The 21,696-nt window shown below is 43.0% G+C and overlaps 1 protein-coding gene and 1 long non-coding RNA gene across 3 annotated transcripts in view; one reads left to right on the top strand and one right to left on the bottom strand.

The window, feature by feature from the left end:
* The window catches only part of FASN (fatty acid synthase), a 37,496-nt gene extending 18,640 nt beyond the window's left edge, over nt 1-18,856 (bottom strand). Inside the window, exons 1-19 of the mRNA XM_071764412.1 lie at nt 18,567-18,856; nt 12,508-12,654; nt 11,570-11,722; nt 10,818-10,991; nt 9,771-9,971; nt 9,338-9,460; nt 8,595-8,710; nt 8,213-8,347; nt 6,528-6,987; nt 5,987-6,174; nt 5,368-5,557; nt 4,523-4,617; nt 3,980-4,114; nt 3,489-3,692; nt 1,846-1,961; nt 1,180-1,355; nt 640-831; nt 287-367; nt 22-192 (exon numbers count right to left, since the gene is read on the bottom strand). Coding sequence (XP_071620513.1) covers nt 22-192; nt 287-367; nt 640-831; nt 1,180-1,355; nt 1,846-1,961; nt 3,489-3,692; nt 3,980-4,114; nt 4,523-4,617; nt 5,368-5,557; nt 5,987-6,174; nt 6,528-6,987; nt 8,213-8,347; nt 8,595-8,710; nt 9,338-9,460; nt 9,771-9,971; nt 10,818-10,991; nt 11,570-11,722; nt 12,508-12,634 — 3,037 coding nt within the window. The 5' untranslated portion in view covers nt 12,635-12,654; nt 18,567-18,856. The remainder of the gene's footprint in view (nt 1-21; nt 193-286; nt 368-639; nt 832-1,179; nt 1,356-1,845; nt 1,962-3,488; nt 3,693-3,979; nt 4,115-4,522; nt 4,618-5,367; nt 5,558-5,986; nt 6,175-6,527; nt 6,988-8,212; nt 8,348-8,594; nt 8,711-9,337; nt 9,461-9,770; nt 9,972-10,817; nt 10,992-11,569; nt 11,723-12,507; nt 12,655-18,566) is intronic.
* Nucleotides 18,857-19,849: 993 nt separating this feature from the next.
* The window catches only part of LOC139805700 (uncharacterized), a 16,761-nt gene continuing 14,914 nt past the window's right edge, over nt 19,850-21,696 (top strand). Inside the window, exon 1 of one of the 2 annotated variants that reach the window (XR_011729960.1) lies at nt 19,850-21,361. This is a non-coding gene — a long non-coding RNA (uncharacterized lncRNA). The remainder of the gene's footprint in view (nt 21,362-21,696) is intronic. The other variant, XR_011729961.1, reaches the window with a different exon arrangement.

Raw genomic sequence — 21,696 nt, 5'->3', positions numbered from 1 at the left:
TTCTACAGAAAGTAAATCTACCTTCACTGTTGCATTCCAGAACGCCCTGGAAAGTTGGTCCATAATTATATCCACGTAAATGCAGCTCTTGGTAAATGTCTTCTTTCAAGAGGCCAGGCTTTAAGCCCATGCCTGCTCGAGTCTGAAAGTCAGCTGGCTTCAGAGCAGTGTTTTCTAGGAGGGAAATCTTCCCTGATGGGCAAAGTGGCAAGAATAAGAAATCAGTGGCCATAAAAAAAAAGGATTTTAGTAGGACAGTACATAAACTTACACTTCCTTCACTTACCACTCACAGCCAGATTCCCATTGCCTGACACCTCAAAGCTGTGGGAAGCAGGCATAAGTCTTACTTCCAGCTGTACTGATCCTGCAATGAAAAATGAAGACAGGACCGTGAGGTCATTCATTGCTACTATCCTTGATCAGAGCTCTCTTTCACCACCTCCACTGTGCATTACATGTAACAAATATGACCATAACATGTGCTACTTGACTGTATGAATTTACTTCAGTCATATTGCACTCTTCTTTATAATCTTTTTCCAGTGTTCCTCCTCACCTTATGCTCACATTTCTTTTCTCCCTCTCTCTTCCCCTTCACTACACAGTTTTGCAGTTGTACCAGCACTCCTCACTCACCATTTTTGGGAAGGATAGTTGCCTGATGAATTGTGACATCTTCAAACTTAACAGCTGTTTGCTCCATAACCATGCCAAGGGACCGTGCCAGAGTCCGCCAAGCCAGCACTAGGTACCCAGTTGCTGGGTAGAGGACTCTGCCATCAATGCAGTGACCAACCAAGTAGTGGTCAGGAGAGTCAGGACTCACATCTGCCAAAAAATAAAGAGCAGAGTAAAAATCATAAAAACACCCTAATAATGAGGTATTTTCCCCTCAATGTCTAAAAGAGGGTGTAGTCCTTTTCCTAACTATCCTGCCTGGTAACACGCAGCTCTTAAAACTACCATGAGTACGAACCAAGACATTTTCCGACTCTGTTGATACTCTCATGCCATTTCAGAAGCAGATCCAGACTTCTCCAATCCAAACCAACCTACACATTAAGCGTCAGAACGTAGCTTCAAGGATGCTGCTTTAATATACTTTTCCTAATTTTACAACAGAAATGCAGCAGGAAAGAGACAACCGAACAAAAAAACCCAAATAAGCAAACACACCAATATTGTAGATTGAAGCAGATGCAGAGCCTTTGGAACCTGAAGGGAAGTCTTCAGCTTTTGGAACATCCCAGTCCTGACTGTGGTCCCATTTGATGTATGGAGAAATAAGGGGTGTTCCCACTGGGACAGGGTATTCCACAGGTGGGAACAAGTTATTTCCAAGAACATTTATCCTAGAAAGATTAAAAAGAGGGATATTGAGACAATGGGAGGAGGAGAAGGGAGAAGGGAGAAAAAAACTTGGTAAATTTAAAATAAAAAAATACTTAAGAGGTCAGTCAGTAATTGGTCTTGGGCTGTACATCTGATAGATTTCTCCAAGAGTACATGAACCCCTAGCGAAGCCAAATTTGTAATTCTAAGTCTATAAGACTTAGAACTGGAAAGTTTATTTCCAAGAGTTACTTCTAAGTTTGTAGGCATGTAAAATGAGGCTCCCCTTTAAAAGGCATCTTTCCCAACCCCATCAGTCTCTAAACCAAGGCAACGTTTCATAAGTGAGCATTCAAATACAAAAAGCAAAGGCATAAACCCCATTTTTCCAGGTTTGTTGGAAGAGTAATTACATCCTTGCAAAGACATGCATGCTAGAGACTTGAATTCTTTCCTAACTGATCACCCACTCCCTCTTAGATAACCCGCCTCCTCTCTTAGTCTCCTTACCCAGTTAAGTGAATCTTTCCAGCCTGTGTCAGGAAGAACTCCAAATTATTTTTGTGGTCTTTCTTCATCAAAGGTAGAATGGTGCAAGTTGGTTTCAAAGTTCTCTTCAAGATAGCCTGGTCAAGTAGAGTCCATAAGTCACTGGTAGAAACCATTACTTACTACTTTGTCTCTATATTTTTCTCTATAGATCTCCAACCACTTCTGTTTCTGTGCCAAGAGTTCTGTGCTAGGTGCTAGAATCTACACCATTTTAACATTCAACAAGAGCAGCACAATACTCTTCCAGCAATCCAAGAAGTTGTACATCTGGTAAAGCAGAACCTGTGTAATACTCCTGAAATTCTGCCAAAACACAAATCTTCCTTTCCCAAGCAGACTGTCAAGTGGAAACAAAAGCTGCACTTCAAGAACTGCGAGATCACCCTTCTCAACCCTCCCACTCACACCATACAGCTGAGGCCTTTGCTCCCCAGAGCAGCCCTTTTTAGTCTGAAGCATGCTAGAGCATTTTCCAAGCAACAGCTATTAAATGAAAACAATGCTGCCTTGAACATCGGACCCAGCTTGTATCTTCTCTTCAATTTGATCCCATAGTCTTTAAATGGGAAAAGGGGTGAAGGGGCAAGAGAAAATGCAAACACTCTCAAACGCAGATGATTTAACTTCTAATCACTTGCATTAGAGTCGAGAATTGTACAATGACTCTAACATGAAGCATAATAATAAAAAATATCTGCTGATTTAAAAGCTCTGCTTCTCCTTTCAAGTCACTTTCAAAACATAAATAAAAATAACAGGGCATAATATATACTGCATTGGAACTCAGAAGCACTGTTGAGTTATTAATTATTAAAATTAATTCACAAGCAACTGTGATTCTTAAGACTTCTATCCTCTTCCATGCCACAGACCAAAGGAAAAAATAATTAAAAAAAAAAAAAGTGAGAGCAGTCCTCCAGTCCTTGATACTTAACAGACAGGTAGGTACGAGCCCATAGCACTGTTCTTGAGGAGCAAGTGCATCCTAATGTACCTCACATTCTGCATCCTCTACTATGGACCTAATTCCACAAAGATGAGTGAGGAGAAAGGAATAATGATCTGATCATTAGAGGAAAGAAGTTTATGAAGGAAGAAAGCTCCTGTGGTCTCAGACTACTTGGTCTGAGCAAAGGGAGGACAACAATCACTACTGGAGTATTTTTGAAGACTAGAACCTTGAACGAAATTCAGTGTATAGTGGTAACATATTTTTAATAGAGAAGGACTGTTAGTCTTGAATTTCTTGTCACATTAGACCCAAAAATGAAATGTTTCTCTTGCTCATTGCACAGTTCAGAGCTGGCTATCAGCTATCTGAAATGGATGGCAATGAATAAAGGGAACAATATGAATGTCTTGGTTGGGAAGTGGTAGGCTGCTGGTGTTGGGATTTATAGTATTATTTTATTTTTAATATTAACATACACCACCCCCCTAAATAAAACAAGCATCAAACTAGGAGAGACTCAGAAGTAATGGAGGGAGAAAGTGTTTTCACAAATAGGGAGAAAAAACCAAAAAGAAGCAAGCAGTATTCCCTGGTCTTCAGACTCTCATATCAATGGTATGTATCATAGAGACACAGTTAAATTCAATACCTGTAAAAGAGCATGTGGAGCAATCTCCACTACAACAGCATTCTCTGGAATATGCTTCAGACCTTCGTGGAACAGCACTGGACTCACTAGGTTGTTCACATGATACTCTGCAGAGGAGTACTTAGCTAGATCACTCTGCCACTGAGATTCAGGGATAGATGTACTGATCCATCGTGCTGAACGTGGTTTAGGGTGTGGAATTACCTACAGATAGACAAGCAAGAAGGACAGGAGGAAAAGTTACATATCATAGACAAAGTAAGATGGGCACAAGCAAGCAGCCCTTCCTTTTCATAGGCCATTTTTTCCAACTTGATTGCTCAGGACATCTTTCTGCTTGAGGCCATAGATTTTAAACCTTAGGTCTCCAAGCTCTACATGTTCTTCAAGAGATTTTCTTCTACTAAAGAAAGGATCTCCATTAGCATCACCCATACTCAAATCCAGGTGCCTGAGTGTAAGCCATGGGGGCCGTAGTTTGGCAGCCTTACCTTTTTCAGGGCACTGAGAAGCACTGGTGCAATAGATGCCATATAATGGGAATGAAACGCAACTCCAGCACTGCGCACCTCCTTTGCGAATACACCAGCCTTTTTCAGTTTGGCTACAAACTCACTCACGGTGGCCTAAAAAGAGGAATATAAGTGAACTAGAAGTAAAGACTCTCAACATACTTGGGATCTGTATAAGTCACTGTACTTCCCCCATGCCCTTCATCACTTGCCACTTAAGGGGAGCCACATCTGGGATGAGCTTATTGCCATTCTCATATAATTTTTCACTCATTATATCCACAGGTGTAAAACTATTTAGCATAAAATATTTTATTACTACCTTACTGAGGCACTAATATTACTTCCTCTAATAAGACATTTGAGTGTTTAAGTTTATATAAAGCACCACATCCCCTCCCACCACTTTAGTCCAGCTTTCCTTTGCAGCTGATCTTTAACTCAGCTTCACACTTTCTTCAAACCATAATTTCACAGTCTCAATCACAACGCTGATATACACCATATTAATTCCGTGCTCACCAGAGGCCCAGAAATAGTGACAGTGTCTTCAGAGTTGTGACAGGCTGGTACCACATTTGGAGGACACTGTTGCTTACATTCTTCCCATGTCAGACCTGCAGAAGGAAGACATCAGAACACCACCAGTGTTTCTAGCAGTGAGCCTCATAATCTTAACTGCACAATCAATGTGCTTGATTCAGCATTTTGCAAAAACTGGAAGGCTTCTTAAGAGAAAGATGGACATGCCTCCTTTCCACAAAAGTGATTCTGCAAAAGCTATGGGTATTTACCTCAGAGCTTTAGCATGCCATCTATCACTGTGATACTGAGCACAAGAATAAAGGACTGAATTATTTGTATCATCCCACACACTTTCAAAGAATCTACAGAATTGGCTGTTCTGCCTCATATTGCCCTTAGAAATCCAAGTTACAACAGAAGAGAGAACACATGAACCTGACCCACAGAAACTGGGAGCAACAAAATATCCATAGAAATCAAAATCCTAGTGGCTTAAACTAGCTTAACACATCCGGCATCTGGTCATTTATTATATGGGTCCAAGTCACAGGAAGAACCTGAACCCCACAGAAGATTACAAAATATATCAGAAATATATACATCTATATTTTTAAAATAATTTAAATACATGTGTGTGAATATATACAGAGAATCACAGAATCACACTGGTTGGAAAGGACCTCTGAGATCATCAAATCCAACCCTTAATCCACTACCACTATCTAATAACCTGTTAAGAAGAGGCAGATTAACAGACATGAATGTCTCCACCAACACATTTTGGAGCCCACAGAGATCAGATGCACTTTGCTGTGTCACTCTTTTAGTAAAGGTACACCTACCAACAGCAGCCATTCCTCCTGGGGGCAATTTTGCCTCTTTAACACATCTTCCCCGCCAATAGGCGGCAAGAATGGCTTCTTCATGACTTAAGCAGTTATCTGCATAGCCACAAGCTAATTCACCCACTGAATGGCCCAAAATCCCATCAGGTTGCAGACCTGCAGCCTTCAGCATATCAATCTGGGCAATCTGCAAGAAAAAGCAGGATTAGTGATTCCATGTCAGACACTAAGCAGATGTCAGGCCTCAAAAGTCACACAGCACTACTGAATACATTACAAAATGTCTTTTTTTCTTGGCCTCCCTGCTTTTCTCCCCCTCACAACTGCAGCTTCAGCAGAATTTCAAAGCCGCATGAGCCAACTGTCCATTTTGCCTGATATACAGCTTTCCATCTAAAGTGGAAAGTATACTAAGAAATATTAAGAAAATATTAAGAAAGTATTTCCAGCAACAGAATGTTGCCAAGTGCGCATATATGTACAAGTTGGAGGCAAGCTTTCCAGATTAGTTTCAAAGCTCTGCCTCCAGTTTATTACAATTGGTAATTAGTTTATTATTATTGCTAATGGCAAGACACACTAGCATGACCCTCTCCACCAGTCATTTGAGTCTTACCTGAATAGCAGCTAGTCCAACAAATGCATGGACAGTCTCATCAAAAGTATTGTCATCTGCTTGCAGAAGCAGGTCTGAGACCTTCAGACCTGTGTTCTTTAAAGCCTGGTCTGAGCGCAGTATCGACTGGCGAAACAAATCCAACTTCATAAGGCTCAGGCCCATACCTTTCCACTGTGTTCCCATGCCTGCAGGATACACAAGGAGAAAGTGTGCTTTAGTAATCCTCCATGAAAGAAGTAGACATCACACACTTGCTCTAGCAGGGAAAGAATTCTACAAGCAAAACATTCTACATTTCTAATATCCTCTAAATTGGGCATTGCTTTTTATTTTTCTGGAGTTTGCTAACATCAGAAGATAGCAAAGCTGGAAGGGTTAGATAAAACACAGGAAACCTAAGCCTTCTAGACATATCACAGGGTTGCAAGACATTTCTTCATGCTAGAGTGAAACACAATATTAGAGCACAGAAACAAATTGCTCAAGCCCCAGAACTACAGAAGAATGCAGATGCCTGGACTCACTGCTGCACACTTACCTGAACAGATGTACCATAGTGGTCTACCAGACGCTTGAACTTGCTGAATCTCTTGTATGTCACTCTCAGTGCCAACCAGTGTGTAGCCCCTGTAGGGCATGGAGGATACGGGAATTGCAGAGATATCACTGAGCAGGCTTACAAATGGGCTGCATCCTCCATGTTTTTTGCTCTCTTGAATTAGTATTTCCACAGCTTCCTGGGTTCTGCCACAAACTTGAACCAATCTTGGTATGTTACAAGTCTCCGGAGGCTGGCGTTTGTTCTCATTTGGCCTCAGAATGACGTGAGCATTAGCACCACCAAAGCCAAAAGAGTTGATACTGACAAGGCCACCTTTCACTGGTGTTGGCTTACAAATTACCTCCAAAGAGCCATCTTGTAAACCAGGAATATCTGGATTCGGAGTATTGAAATGAAGATTTGGAGCCCACAGCCCATGTTCCAGAGAGAGAATGACCTGGAAGAAAAAACAGTTTGGTACTCTAAATATTCTTGTGACACACATTCTTTTGTTGTTACAGTTTTACTGTAAATGACAACATAGCATACACTAAAGCAGCTCTCCTGATGTTTAGATAAAGGCACACTTCAGAGAATAGGGTTACTGATGCTACTGAGGCAGTACCTACTTCACCTATGCAAATTTTATGTTTGTGCAAGAAGTCTGCAGTGAAGGTGAGCATGGAGGCTTTTAATTTTAGCTTCCAGGCCCTTTCTAACTGGGAATCCACACAGTCTTGCTGGAAAAGCAGCCTGGCTACTATGAATATTACATCATCTTTCTCCCCCTTTCAGATCCTGTTCCCTTCATCACACTTCACTTCACAAAACTTCCATGTTTTTTTTTTTTTTTGCAGATGTGGATATTCACAGCAAGCTATATGTATTCAGGTAACAATAACCACTTTAAGGAGTCTAAAATTCTATCAGCGACAGTGTTATGTGACTCCAATTTATGTGGCTCTAAGGCTGTCAGTAATAGGCTTACAACCAAGCGTGAACATCAGCTAGCCCTCTGCTAAGCAGTTTAGCGGCCAGAGCCAATACGCAATTGTCTGCCTACAGCAGTTGTTAGTAGGCTGGTTGCTAAGACAACCAGTTATTCAAGCTAGTAGCCTCATCCTAAAGAGCTCACCTGGCTTCATGACAACACAAGAGAAAAGGAAGAGATGATACATCCCTGATGAACAGCCAGAAGGATCAGCTACTCTTTTGGCACTGAAAGCCCATTCTGGCTATTATCATAGGTCATTGCCACCTACTCTAAACATTTAAATGCTTTGAGTTGTACACCCTTCAAACCCAAATGACTTGCAGTAGAGTTCTGTTGGAAGGTCCAGTGTAAGGATAATCAATGAATTGATCCCAAATCCTTTATTCTGAGCAGACTTATGCTCCTGTATTCAGTAGGAAAGGGGAAACTGATGTGTACGTGTGTACACAGCAGAGGATCACAGCATTTGTGTCCAGCTTGCAGAATAGCCACCATAGCTTTAAAAAGTATTTGCAGGTGAAGCAAGTAGATAAGAGAATCACCTGAGTTCTTCTCATTACCAGTAAACTTCTTACACTCCATGCGTACAAATTCTCTTTACATCACACAAACATTAACCAAAACAAACCAACCCCATACTGTTGTGTTTCCTCCCTTGCCCAATTTTCCTTCTCAAGCCACCTGTTACCTTGGCTAATGCAGCAAGCCCAGCAGCAGGCTCTGGATGACCCATGTTTGATTTGGTGGATCCAATCTTCAGTGGTTCTCTCTCACATTTACAGAAGACATTTACAATGCTATTTAATTCCTGTGGATCTCCAGCCTAGTGGGAAGAGAATCAGAACGGCTGTTAGCTAACACTTCCAAAACCCACCGCTAGAGAGAAATCTGAAAGATTAAGATGGCTGGGGAAAATCCAGAAGTGGCGAATTCCAGTAACTGGTAGAAGGGATAAATATAGTTCATTTTGGAGAGGCAGAGAATAATTTCATGGGAAAGTGTGGCAAGGGATGCAAGGGATGAAAAAAAAGGAGAAGAAAACACTCCAAAACCAAAGGGGCTATGCTGACCTTGGTGCCTGTCCCATGAGCTTCTACATATTCCACTTCTTCAGGACTGATACCACTTTCTCTGTACAAAGAGCTAATCAACTGCTGCTGCATCTCTCCAGATGGAAATGTCACACCTAGAAGAAAAACTGCTATCAGTGTCTCTCTCCTAGCAGATGCTTCCTGCTCCCATTTTAGCACCCTTTCAACTGCTTGGGACTACCAGATTAAAAATGAGCGAAGAGAGCCTTTTTATTCAGGATTTACAACAATGTCCTTAGCACCAAACACAGTAAGACTCTCAAACGCTTTGGAAGAAGTACAAAGGAGCCATATATGAACCTAAAACAATGAATTAAACTGGTGTAGAAATGTCTAGATCAAGCAGAACATATAAATCTTGGTGCCTCCATAATTGAAGTGGGAGAAATGTGACAGCAGTAGGGAAAGTCTTACAGTCATAACAGCACCTACATTACTACCATCAGGGCAGAAGTTAGTGGAGACATGTCCTGAGGTAGGCTAAAGCTGGCAACAGAACATATTTGATACTTTCTACTGTAGAAGCTACCACTCTTCTCCTTCAACTTCTATACAAAACAGGGTCCAGAACCTTGCACCACCAAAACAGAAAGAATCAAGAACCCAAACAATAAAAAATCTTCACACATGTGAAGATTCCCATAACAGGCTGTTCTCGGTGACAAGGACTCTATACTGAATAGTTCTGTACATATGGCACTTTTCAGAGGCTGAAGGCCTACCTTGCTCCTTAAAGCCATCAGTGTTAGTTCCAGCATTAACTATTGTGGCATAGATCCGCTTAGCCATAGATCGTTTGGTCAGAAGAACGATAACAACAGCTTCAGAGCGACAATATCCATTTCCTGAGACCAGAGAGAGAAGAAATATAAAAAGTTAATAATGTTATCACGAATTATGATAGTTTCCATCAAGAGACAGCTACTTCCTTTCCCCAAAGACTGAGGAATGAACCATACAATTTCATCTCCACAGTAAGTTTTTCCAGGTTCGATGGAGCATGAAATACAGCTCAGGTCTGTGTTATGTCACAAACAGTGAACCTAGGAACACCTAGGAGGCCAGCTCATTGCTGTGTTACACAAATATCTGGTCACTGGCTCCACAATAAGTTCCTCTCACACAACATGACAACCTTTTATACTAATACCTTACCTGAAGCATCAAAAGCCTTGCAGGCGCCCTCAGGACTAAGCATACCCAGTTTCATGAACTGCACGGCAGTGTTGGGTTTCAGCAACAGGTTGACGCCTCCTACTAGGGCTGCACTGCACTGTCCATGACGAATTGCCTTATAAGCATTTTCCAGAGCAATGAGACTAGAGGAGCAGGCTGTGTCAATAGTTAAACTTGGTCCTTAAAAGTTAAAAAAAAAAAGAAAAGAAAAAAAAAAAGCCATTTCTTACTGTTTATTTCCTAGAGTTGTTCTCTGAAGACTTCAAGATGGGATCACAAGAGAAACATTCAAACAAATGTTAAATAAGAGTTGCTTCAGAACATAACAGGTAAGCCTGATACAATGGGAGACAAGAATCACCATCACTGCCTGCTTACCAGCTAACAAAGGATGAGGAAGGTGAAAAAAAATTGCCAACATTTTGACTTCAAGGGTATTTTAAAAAACTTCTGTAGCTTCACTAGCAGATCTCACCTACTTCTGCATTCTCACCAACACAAACCCCTCCCCTTCTTGGTGCTACCCTTGCACATTATCTCTGTTGCCCTTCAGAGCAACTCTCATCCCTCCACTCTCTTCAATACCACGTACATTTCAAGCCATGTCTATTCCTTCAATCACATCATTTGGGTGACTCTCCTGCTTCTTTCACTTTACTCAAAAATAGCCAACTATTCCACTCAGTTTGTTCCTCATATAGCTGACTTTTACACAGCTTGACACCAAACAGCAGTCTAAAGGCTAGAAAGAACGTGGGCCTCCTTATGAAGGCCTCCTGACATCATCTTTTAGATGGATGCCTGCAATGCCCATCAGGAGCAACTGAGTTAAAGACTTTCAATGAGTCTCATCACACATTTACATTTCCTGCTTCTCATCCACGTCCTTACAATAGCTGCATACTACTTTTTCATCTCAAAAGGGGTCTAAGTCACCATTTCCATCCCACTCCCCTTATAGAAACTGTGCAACTATCATACAAATTGCAATTGTTGAAAAGCATTGACAGATTTGGGGGCACTTACCTGTTAAGTCATAAAAGTAGGAAATCCTGTTGGCAAACATACCACGCTGGCAACCAGTCATACTATATCCCAAAAGCTCTTCTGGATCTTGGCTAAGAGCTTCTGCAGCTTCTGACCCACTGGCACCAACCCATACGCCTGTGTCAGTGCCACGGAGGGTGGCTGGATCAATACCTGTGGGGACATTGGAAGGGAGATTACAGCTTACAGTGAGGAAAAAACTGGGGTGATACAAGGTATGCCGGCACCACTTTATGACTGGCAGCGATGAGGGAATGAGGCTTCTATTTCTGAAAGCTCATTTCCTGAATAAACCTCCTATAGAAGCAGGTGAAATGCTACAAATTTTCCATGAATCTGAAAGGAACACATCAGGCCAGCTGCCATTCCTTTAGGCCACAGGTGAGAAATCTAAGTCATCTCTCTTCTGCACTACAAGTATGCCTTTAATATTCCATAACAGATTCCTGTGTTAAGCTAGAGCAGAACATAAAAAAGCTCTAGAACTGTTGACCATTAAGTATTCCTGTCATACTGGTTGTACCACATAAAGCAGTTAGAGATTTGCCAGCACTCAGCATATATTTCTTGGTTTGAGGTCTAGAGAAAACAGCTTTGTTCTAACTCCAGTACCAGTTCTTTGCTCTCTAATGTGATGGCTTTCTCTTGTGAGAGATCAAGACAGATGTGTATGTCTGCACACACTGCACAGAGACAACAGCACAATTCTCTTCAGTCCTTCAGCTGCTTACCTGCATCCAAAATAGCTTCATAAGAAACTTCCAACAGCAAGCGAAGTTGAGGATCCATAGTATGAGCTTGTTTGGGGTGGACCCCAAAAAAAGATGCATCGAATTTGCTTATGTCCTTGAGCTTTCCATTTCTCCTGGGCAGTCCATAAATTCCTGAGAAGAAAAACTCAACACTGAGTCTGTGCTGACTGACCACAGCAGATTCTCAATTATTCCTGAATCCTCACATCTCTGATGTCGTACCCAGACTGCTGCATGAAAATCTACCTACCCACCTCTCTGAATCTCATTTGGAAATGAAAACGCTGCATTAACAAAAATAACTTATTTTTAAGACTCTCCCTGATATGGCAGCAAAAGACATCTATCTACTTCAAGCAGTTTTGCTTTGGCAAGTTGTACCTTGCACATAAACTGAGCCCTAATAAGCGATTCCAGTCGGTCACCAACTAGAAAGAAAACAAAAGCTTTTGTTTTCACTTCTGCAAATCACTGGCTTGGATAGGACAGACACGTGCCAAACACTTCAGAAAGACAATGAGACAGAAAAGAACATTGCAAAATACCATAAATCACAGGACTCGAGTCTCTGTCCTACTTCTGAATCTTAAAAAAATGACAAAGCTATCTTACTGCCACAGCTTTCAACTGCAGGTACAGTATTCATGTTGCACAGCTGCTCCATCAGAGTGTTCTTATATTTGGAAGTAAGCTACATATTATTTATAAGCTACTACTGCATGGGGCATGACATTATAAAATGGATTGCATGAGACCTTCATAGAAGTATTCTGTTCCCAAATTTCTTACTGATGTATCAGACATGAATCCAGATGTTCTGGCAGGGTTTTGCATCTGATAAATCCTTTCCTGCAACACTCGTTCCTCTCAAACACTCAGAACTCAGGGCTCCACAAGGGAAGACAATAAGCACTCACCTGGTTTCCACCTCCGATCATCCTCTGTGACCATATCAACTCCATTAAGCAGGTTCTCCCAAAACTCTTGCAAGTTCTCCGATTCTGGCAGCTTTCCTGCTATGCCTGCAATCACCACGTCCTCCATCTCTTAATTTCTCCCTGTTGCTGAGATTCACAAAGCAGTAAGACTAGTAAGATTTCACATAGAGAGTATATGCATCTCGTCTTCCTGACATGTTGTGACAAACAAGCGTACTTGCAGAAGAAACACCCACTCAGAAACAGCCCATGGAGTATCTACTTAAAAAAGATATCCCAACTAACCGAATGGATAAGAAGACCCATGGGGACAATTAGGATGAGAAAACTAATCCTGAAGAAGTGTTGGGCTACAGTTTCTACTTGACAACTAGAAAATGAACAGGTCTAGCTCCACCAAATGCAGAGCCTCTGTGAAATCATCAGAGAAGAAAGATTAACATGCTGGAGCAGAGGTGGGTGGAGGAATTATGAAATGCATATAGTAAAATACATAATTACAAGGCAAACCTAACAGGCAGCAAAACAAGTTCTACAGTCATTCCGAAGTTAAATGCTAACTTCAGAATCAATAATCAGTAAGTCTGTTGGAGGAGGAAAAAATCAAGACCCCACAAAGCAAACAAAAACCCAACCAACCAATAAACCACAAAGCAACAACAAAAAACCCAGAACACACACACAGGAGAAAACCCACATAAAAGCACAGATCAGGACACAATTTAGCATAGTTTTAAATACCAAAAACAGTAAATACATTTTACATATAAAAAATTTCCTATCAGGACTCTGCGCTGCCACATGGAGAGGCCCAAGAATGGAAAATTGACTACATGTGATAGAGAGCGGTGATCTAAAGTAAGAGTTGGCAGAACAGTTCTGGATTCTAGATAGGATGAAAAACCTTAGCTGTTGCCCCAAGAAATTTGCATATAAAACTGTAATCTCAGCCACCACAAGACAGCATCATGCTGCATAATGCAGCAGGGCAGACCATCTACACAGATCACAACACCAAATGATGGCTCATCTATTACAGTGAACATACTAATTTATTTTCTACTACACTAAAAATATATTAACAACTAGGCAGAGAGTAGTACTAAAACCGATATTTCAGTTAAATTCAAATTATAATTTGTAGATCCTAAGTCAGCAAGTCACAGAGGGGCGTAGGGAAATCCAAACATATATATGGGTTTATATATATATATATATATATACAAAAATAAAAGTGTGGTTGCATAACAGAAGAAGTAGTAAGCATTCACAGTACTTCCTTAAATAAACCTACTGGTAAGTAGAAGCAAAATATTCTTTAGAGTTAATGTGTGAGACTTTAACAAGTAAAGATCACAGAGAAAACTGGATATTCAAATAGCTAGATGTCTGCCTTAATAACTCTGAAGGAAAGACTTTGCTATGGATGACCTAAAGTTTGACTCCCCTCACAGATTATACTCCATAGTCCCATGCAGGCACTTTGCTTACATGCTGCGGGTTCCTGATGATATGCACAGAACAGCACTAAGATACCCTTAGATGAGCACTTCATAGCTGTTTCTCCAACCCTAGACATTTCATTTAAATTCAGTTTTGCAGTGTCTTTCAGGACTTCCTGATGCTTCTGAGCAAGAAGTAGGCCTCTCTTCCATCAACACGTTGCTCAAGCATAATGCCTTCCTGCAGCTGAAGGAGGCTGGGGTGAACAGAAGGCAAGCAAAGCCCTCTGGTTAGCTGAGGGGTAGCCCAGTCAGAACACACCACAGAGGTTGTCATGTATCTTTTACCCTTCAGCTTTCCTTCAGCAGTTATCTTGATTCAGATCTGTGGAGTAACTGTGGAATTATGCAACATGCAACACTGAAGCAGGTGATTACCTCATTCAGCCCATTCCTTCTGGGAGTAGAAACAGAAGTGTTCCCAAAAGGACATCTTGGAGTTCTCAGTATTACGCTCAACACTCAAGACAATAGAAGTTCCATTCTGCTCTGGTTGTTCATTCAAAAAGGGAAACACCAAGGACTGCATGAGCAAGGCCCTTACTGAGAAAGCATTACTCAGAGTCAAAGTTGAAAGGAACAGGCCTAGTCCACTCCGCTCTGAAGAAAAGCCTCTGTTTTCCCCCTCAAATCTAGTATAGGCCTCACCACTGTACCTGGAAAACCCAATCAAGAGCCTCAAGACTGCCATACTTGCAGCAATTCTGTGCATCGGGCAGAGAAAGAACAGATCTTGGCCACAAAGCTTACGATCGAAGCATAAGACAAGAGAAATAAAAGATGATAATGTGATTACAATTCCATTTTATGCCTCAGCTCTCTGGGTTACGATCTGTAGGGAGAGAAATATAATTTATATTTCAGGAGACTGAAATGCCACTTCTGGAATTTTCCTTCCTGTCCCACATCCTTCCCTGGAATATCAGAAACACTCCATCCAGGTACAGCCGATCTTGACAAAATGTCCTTCTGTGACAGTGAAGTAATAGAATATATCAGCAAAGCAATTTTTGCCAACATGTTATGAATATAGTTGAGTAAGACTGTGTCAAAGGTGGATAACAAGATGCTGCAGTAATCAAAATGTAAAAGAACAAGAGCCAAGAAGTCAATTTTAGCAGGGTAAATGGCTAAGAAGAGCCATAACCTAAGAGTTTTTACACACAAAACCCCAAGATTTAGACTTGCCGCAAAGGGCTCCAAATGTCTACCTTTAAGACACAAATTGTGAATTTAGCAGTAGACAGTAGGGGTGATTCACTGTGGAAAACAAGAATGGGAAGATGAAAAATCATAAATATTAAGTCACCCCTGATTAAACAGTGATTATAGTAGATGTTACAGCTAACAACAATGCCTTTGGTCTTCCTTGAGAGAAAATATGAAGGCAGACCATTTTGTACTGGATTGACTTTACTCCAAATGGTGTATTGGTTTACTGAATTATAGACTTCTTTTTTCTTTTTTTTTTTTTTTTTTGTGCAAAGCATTTTTAGACTATTCACAGTAGTTTTTTAAATACAGGACACAGCAGAAACCAAGAAAGAAAATGATCTCTACAGCTGTTTTACAGGAGACTGGACTACAATAAATAACACAGAAGAGACCATTCCTACTATACTGATGAACAAGGTGATCAAAATGAACAGGTTAAAAAAAAAAAAAAGAAAAAAAAAAAAAAAAGAGCGAGAAACAGATTATAAAGAAGGACAAACAGGATTCTCTGATTTCCAAAGGCTGTATTTCACTGGATCCAACCTGACATCTAACATCCTTTTTCCTCTGTTTACCCCTAAGTATTATTTGAATTGAATGTTGTGAATTCTTCCCAGGAAGCTTGTATTTTTAACTAAAGAGAGAGAAGGAGAAGCAAACACCCCCACAGCCAACATACTGTCTGACAGACACCTCAGTTAAGCATAAACTACCATCTCACTGCATTTACACAATATTTTTTGGCAATGATACTACGTTGCTGACTCATACAGTTTGTGACTGGTAATAGCTAACAATCCCTTCTGGTATTATTGACTAGTAACGACTTACATCACTATATACCTGTGCTCTGGTTATCTACCTCCCACATTAGCCATTTGGCAAGTTTGGTTTATTTATTAATGCCAGTTCCTCTCTCCAACCATGTTGTACCTTCTTAACCTTGCTGTCTATGTATTGGCTACCTACATGTTAGCTTACCGCTATCGCCAAACTTACTCTTAAGTTGAAATACTGTTCTCCATTTCATTTAAAACATTTGTTTTTCAGTACCTCACTAATCCAACACGCACAAAAAAATTCAACTGAAGTACACCCCTGGCATCTGTACATCTTTCTTTTTTACAATAATTTTATCTACTGTTTCCCTACAGAGGTATCTGTGCATTAAGCTTGTAAGCTTTTAAAGGGGGAAATAAAAGAAAAAAGAAAAGAAAAAGCAAGGCAAGGAAAAAAAAAAGGTAAAATTTTATTTCTTCTCCCACTCATACCTGACTTGCCCAAGACAATACTTTACTTATTCTGCTGTATCTATGTTCATCTAAAGTTCAGTGAAGAAAGAAGGAGGAAAGAAAGAAGAAACTGTTTGCAAAGGAACAACAAATAAAACCCTAATCTTGTTTTGCCTGATGCACAGGTCTCTTTTCTAAACAGGAGCATAACACTTATTGACTGTTACTTTGAAAGCTGTAATCAAACTGGGACAAAATCCACAAAGCCAACTTTGCTACTGTTTCTATGCAATCCAAATCTTGTTTTGGAGCTCCCATTATTTAAAAATTAAACATTCGTGACTCCTCCCTAGCTTCCTTCAGCATAGATACTGACAAAAGGGCTGCTTTCCTAGTTTTTCACTATGACTACATCACAACTCAGGTTTTCTAATGTCTGATTATAATTTCTAAAATTTGTCATTATAACTATCATATAGGAATTTCACTTGTAAAGAGCTATGTCTGCCTCCAAAAGAACCCTTTACAAAATAGAGGCAAACACAGGCTACTTTTTATTTTTTGAAAGCATTTGGCTACCATCAATCTGTGCATTACAGCTTCGATTTAACAAAGACCTTTTTACTGTCACTTTTCGTTTCAAGACTGAATCTGTTCCACTGACCACAAGACAAATGAAAAAATCGTAGTGTTTTCATATTTAAAATGCACTACTTAGAAGGAAACACTAGGTTCATAGCTCTTTTTTGAGATAAGTAGGTTAGATTTTGTTCAGGGAATCAAGACAGCTCTGTTGATTCCCAAATGGTCAACAAGGAGAGTACAAAACTTGTAAGTTCCCTGTATCACCATAACAGGTTTATAAAATATCTGTTCATAACTGCCACCCATCATCTTCTGCCAAGGTTCTCATCTTCCGAATTCATCCACTAAATGTAGCACTTCACAATGTATTACTGTTTTCAGTTTGTTTCAAGAACGATAAAGGCTGCAGGAAAAGGTGAACCCTATGGCTCATGTGGCTTGAGGCCTTTCCTCCCTTTAGTCTTTTTCAGGCAAGGCATGATCCGAAGCCCCCAGAACCGCTCTCTGAAAGAACATGCATGTTAACACACACAGTTTTAACGCTGTTTCAATTTAGTCATACGAATAGCTTTTAGCTATGAAAATATGCATTCACATGTGAAAGGCCCCCTATGGCAGTGAAGGAATATGGAATAAAAACCTGACAGGCACAAAAAGAGCAGAAGGGAGATGACCATCGTGTTCCCGACAGAATCACATAATCAATCCAGACTGGTTTGTGATCAATGCGTTATTTCACATGGATCATTGGTTTATATCGAAGAGGAAAAAAGAAGGAGTATATGTGGCACCTTCTTTGAGATGTTTTCCCGGTACCTATTGACAAGTCACCTTTCGCAACATCGAACGCTGACTCTCCTCCCTTACGACCTCCTTCTCTTGCCACGCTGGTGTTTTTACGACCACCCATGGCACCACAGGACAGCGCAGCGCGGCCCGGCTGCCAACACAGAGCAGCCCATTCAGCCCGGACAGCCGGTGCTCCGCGCCGAGCTGCGGCAGCGGGGGCCGCCGAGGCCGATCAGCCCAAGGCAGGCTCAGCCCCCGCCGGGCCACTGCGAGAGCGGGGAGAACTGCAGGACGGCTCCTGACACAGGCAGTGGTATCCCAGCCGCGTCCCCAGAGCCCAGCCGGCTCGGCGGCAAGGGGTCGCGGCGGCATGGTCCCAGCCCGCCCCAAGATGGCCGAGCGCCAGCACCACAATGCTGCCGCTCAGCCTCCCTCCGCGCCACCTCACCGGGCAGAGCGGGAGGCTGCGGCTAGGTAATCAGCCGCCGAGCTGGCTGGGACTCTCCACGGGAGTGCGGCCCGCAGCAACAGGGCGCGGTTAGCACGGCGCTGGGGCGCAGAACCTTCTGGTCGTGCGAGCCGGGCCCGCGGACCCCCACCAGCGGCGCAGCGAGGCGCAGCCCCGCACGGCGGAGAAGGCAAGATGGACTCTCCACGGAGCAGCGGCCCGCGGAGGCTGCCGCTCTCCCGGCTGCATCTGCAGTCCCGCCGGTACCTGCACAGGGGCGGAAGGCTTCGTCCTGGGAAGACTGGCGTCAGCTCAGCGCCGATCAGACAGCTGCGGGGCGGGCGCTGCGGGTGGACTCGGGCGCTGCAGCGGCCAGTGCCGTTGTGCGTACAGACGATGCCCTGCGCTCTCCTCACTGACTCCCTCTAGCTCCCACCGCTATTTAAGCAGCCGCCACCTCCGGCGGCCACGCCACATGGGCTGACAGTTTACTCCTCGCCGTAGTCCAATGAGAGCCGGGGCTGGGCCGCCCCGAGCCGGCCCCGGGGTGATGCCAGCCCCTGCCCGCCAGAGCCGCTCCAAGGGAGGAGGGGGCCTCGCCAGGCCGGGGCGGGCCCCCGTGCCCGAGGCACCGAGCCAACTCTCGCGCTCCGCCCCGCTCCGCCCCGCCCCGCTCTGGAGGCCGGGGAAAGCCGGGCTCTGGGAGAAGCGCTTGGCTTCTGGCCTGGCTGGCCGAGGACGAGGCGGCGGTAACCCACCGAGGGCGAGGACCTCTTCCTATCCCTCTCCCACCTCCCCGCGGGTGTGCACACTGCGGAGCTACTGCCGCACCACGCCGGCACCATGGCTCGGCGAGGGAGACGCGGGCCGGGCGGGCACCGGGCCAGAGCGGGCCAGGCTGAGTAGCGCTCTCGGGAAACCGCGGTGCACAAAGGGACGCTGAGCAGCACGCGCAGCCCCGGGCCGGCAGCCAATCCGGAGGCGGGAGCGTGTGGGCGGGGGCGCGGCCCGGCCAATGGCGGCCCGTGGGGTGTTGCTAGGCGATGAGGCGATGTGGGGACGGCGAAGGGATGGCCGGGCCGGCAGGGCCAGCAGCAGCCTCTGCTCTCCGCAGGCAGCGGTCGTTCACCCCGGCGGAGCGCGGTCCCAGGGTTACCAGAGGGCAGTGGGCACGCCGGCCGGGGATGCGCTACCCCGTGCTCGGGCCCATCGCGCCGCCGTGACTGGCGGCACCGGAGCGGTCCAGAGCCGGGGGGCGGGCCGCGCAGGGGGCGGGCTGCTGCCATCCTGCGGGCTGCAGGCTAGCTGCCCGCCGTGGCACTGGTACGCCCACCCTGCCTCCGCCTCTGCAAAAGGGCAGGCTGCGCTGCACGAAGGCACCTTTCATCCACTTTCTTTGTAACCCACACTCCCTAAGTTAAAGCAAAGTAGCAAACAAATTTGAATTTCATTCTGTATTACCTATGACTGCTGGCCCGGCAGGAAGAACGCCATTCTGCCTTTCGGCCGGCACATGTGGCCCAGGTTGCCAGGAAGCTTGAAGCCTCCTACGCGGGTACAGAACGCTCTGGCCCGAGCTCATGTCTCCATTGGGAATTTTCACTGCTGCCAGAGCTGCGCTGCTTTTATCCATATTTCCTCAAAACTATGGTAGTTTCTTAACCCTTTGGTAAAAACACTCAGCAATTTATTCTGTTTTATCTTTTCAGTACTGCCTTATTGGCTGGAATTCTTTTTTTGTAAGCTCTCCTTTCCATGTACAATTTAAAAGCATCCCCAACACTACTGTCACAACTCTTTCTCACCTGTTTCTTAAGAATGAGTGCCCCATTAGTTAGAGATTTTGGTCATAAGAGAAATAAATGAGAATTTCCCCCCCATATTTATTACACAGGGCAACCTCTCCTCACAGAATCCAAGCAATGTGTTTATGTTGTTCATTGTTGTTACACATATTTTGTTAATTTTCTGTATATTTATATGCTATGTTCTAATAGTGACACCGATAGTGACACATAGTGAAACAAATGTACAATGACTGAACAACTTTTTTTTCTATGACAAGTAAAAAATGGAAACAAGACCTTTAATTTTCCCTTACCTACAGCTGCCTTAAGGAAACCTGTTTCTTAGGGAAATCGAATAAATTGAAGTTGCATTTCTGGCAAAAGATTTGTATGAGCAGCCATGCCAGCTGACCCACCAGAGGGCAGGGGGGATGGGGATTGGATGACACCAAGCAATCACAAAAACATTCCCAAACCCCTCAAACAAGCAAGCAAACAAACAAATAAACAAACAAAAAACCTGTAAAAACCTGTAAAGAAACCTATACAAAAGCATCTTCAGTTTGCAGAGCATGAGCTGGTATCTATGATGTAAAGAATGAAGAGTAGTGTTTTCCAGACTCAGATGCAGTGTTACCAAGATTATGGAAGAAACTGCTGTTTTTCAATGGGCACACAGATTTTAACACCTGTAAATACACAAAATCTTGAGGCACTGAAATACCATGCATCTCCACAGCTCAATACTAAATATGGAACTGGAAATTTAAAAATTATTTCTCAGGATAATCTACAGCTATTAAAAACTTTGGAATTTACACATTGTGTTCTAGAAATAACCACTGAGAGCTGTAACTGGTGTGAACTGGGCCAAAATTCCTGTACTTGTTAGAAACCACTATGCTTTGAGCTACAAAAAGAGCTCATTCAGGGCCTGGTTCAAGGGAATGCATCATGTTCCGGCTCATGAACAATGTTAAATGTTTAATCCAGTGACAGGATTTTCAAGCAATTAAATGATTTAGAAAGAAGATCACAAGGTCTCTGAGACTTCATAGTAGCTTGTTAACATCTCAATGAATTTATTGCAGATGTAGCATCTGATTATAACATCATAGCACCTTTGCACTAAAGTAAAAAAATTTTGTCAGTGTAGAAAAATAATTTTTGATTACTACGACATTGTCAAGTACCAAAGAGAGCAGCTGTTTGCAAAGAGCACCAGGAAAGGACTTCTAAAAAGAAAAGCACTACAGAAAAAAAGAGCACTTGTAGGTAAGCAGCTCTCTTCCTTCATTAAACCTGTTCAGATATTTTATTTTTAGCAGCAACTGACAAGTATTACTCACTCCAGTTACACCATTCACAGAATCACTTACTTTAGAAGGCACCTCTGGAGATCTCCTAGTCCAGTCCCTCTACTCAAACAGGTCTGCTGAAACAGGTTGCCCAGGACCACATCTATTTGGAGTTTTGGTATCTCCACAGATGGAGACTCCATAACCTCTCTGTGTAATCTGTTCCATGGCTTGACCATTCCCATAGTAAATAAGGCTTTCCTTTCATTTTTCATGTGCATTTCCTTTGCTTATACTAAGACATCATAGTAT

Source organism: Heliangelus exortis, chromosome 20 (genome assembly GCF_036169615.1).
Source record: "Heliangelus exortis chromosome 20, bHelExo1.hap1, whole genome shotgun sequence".
Taxonomy (NCBI): Eukaryota; Metazoa; Chordata; class Aves; order Apodiformes; family Trochilidae; genus Heliangelus; species Heliangelus exortis.
The sequence above is the reverse complement of the archived record's forward strand: the minus strand, read 5'-3'. Positions and strand labels throughout refer to the sequence as shown.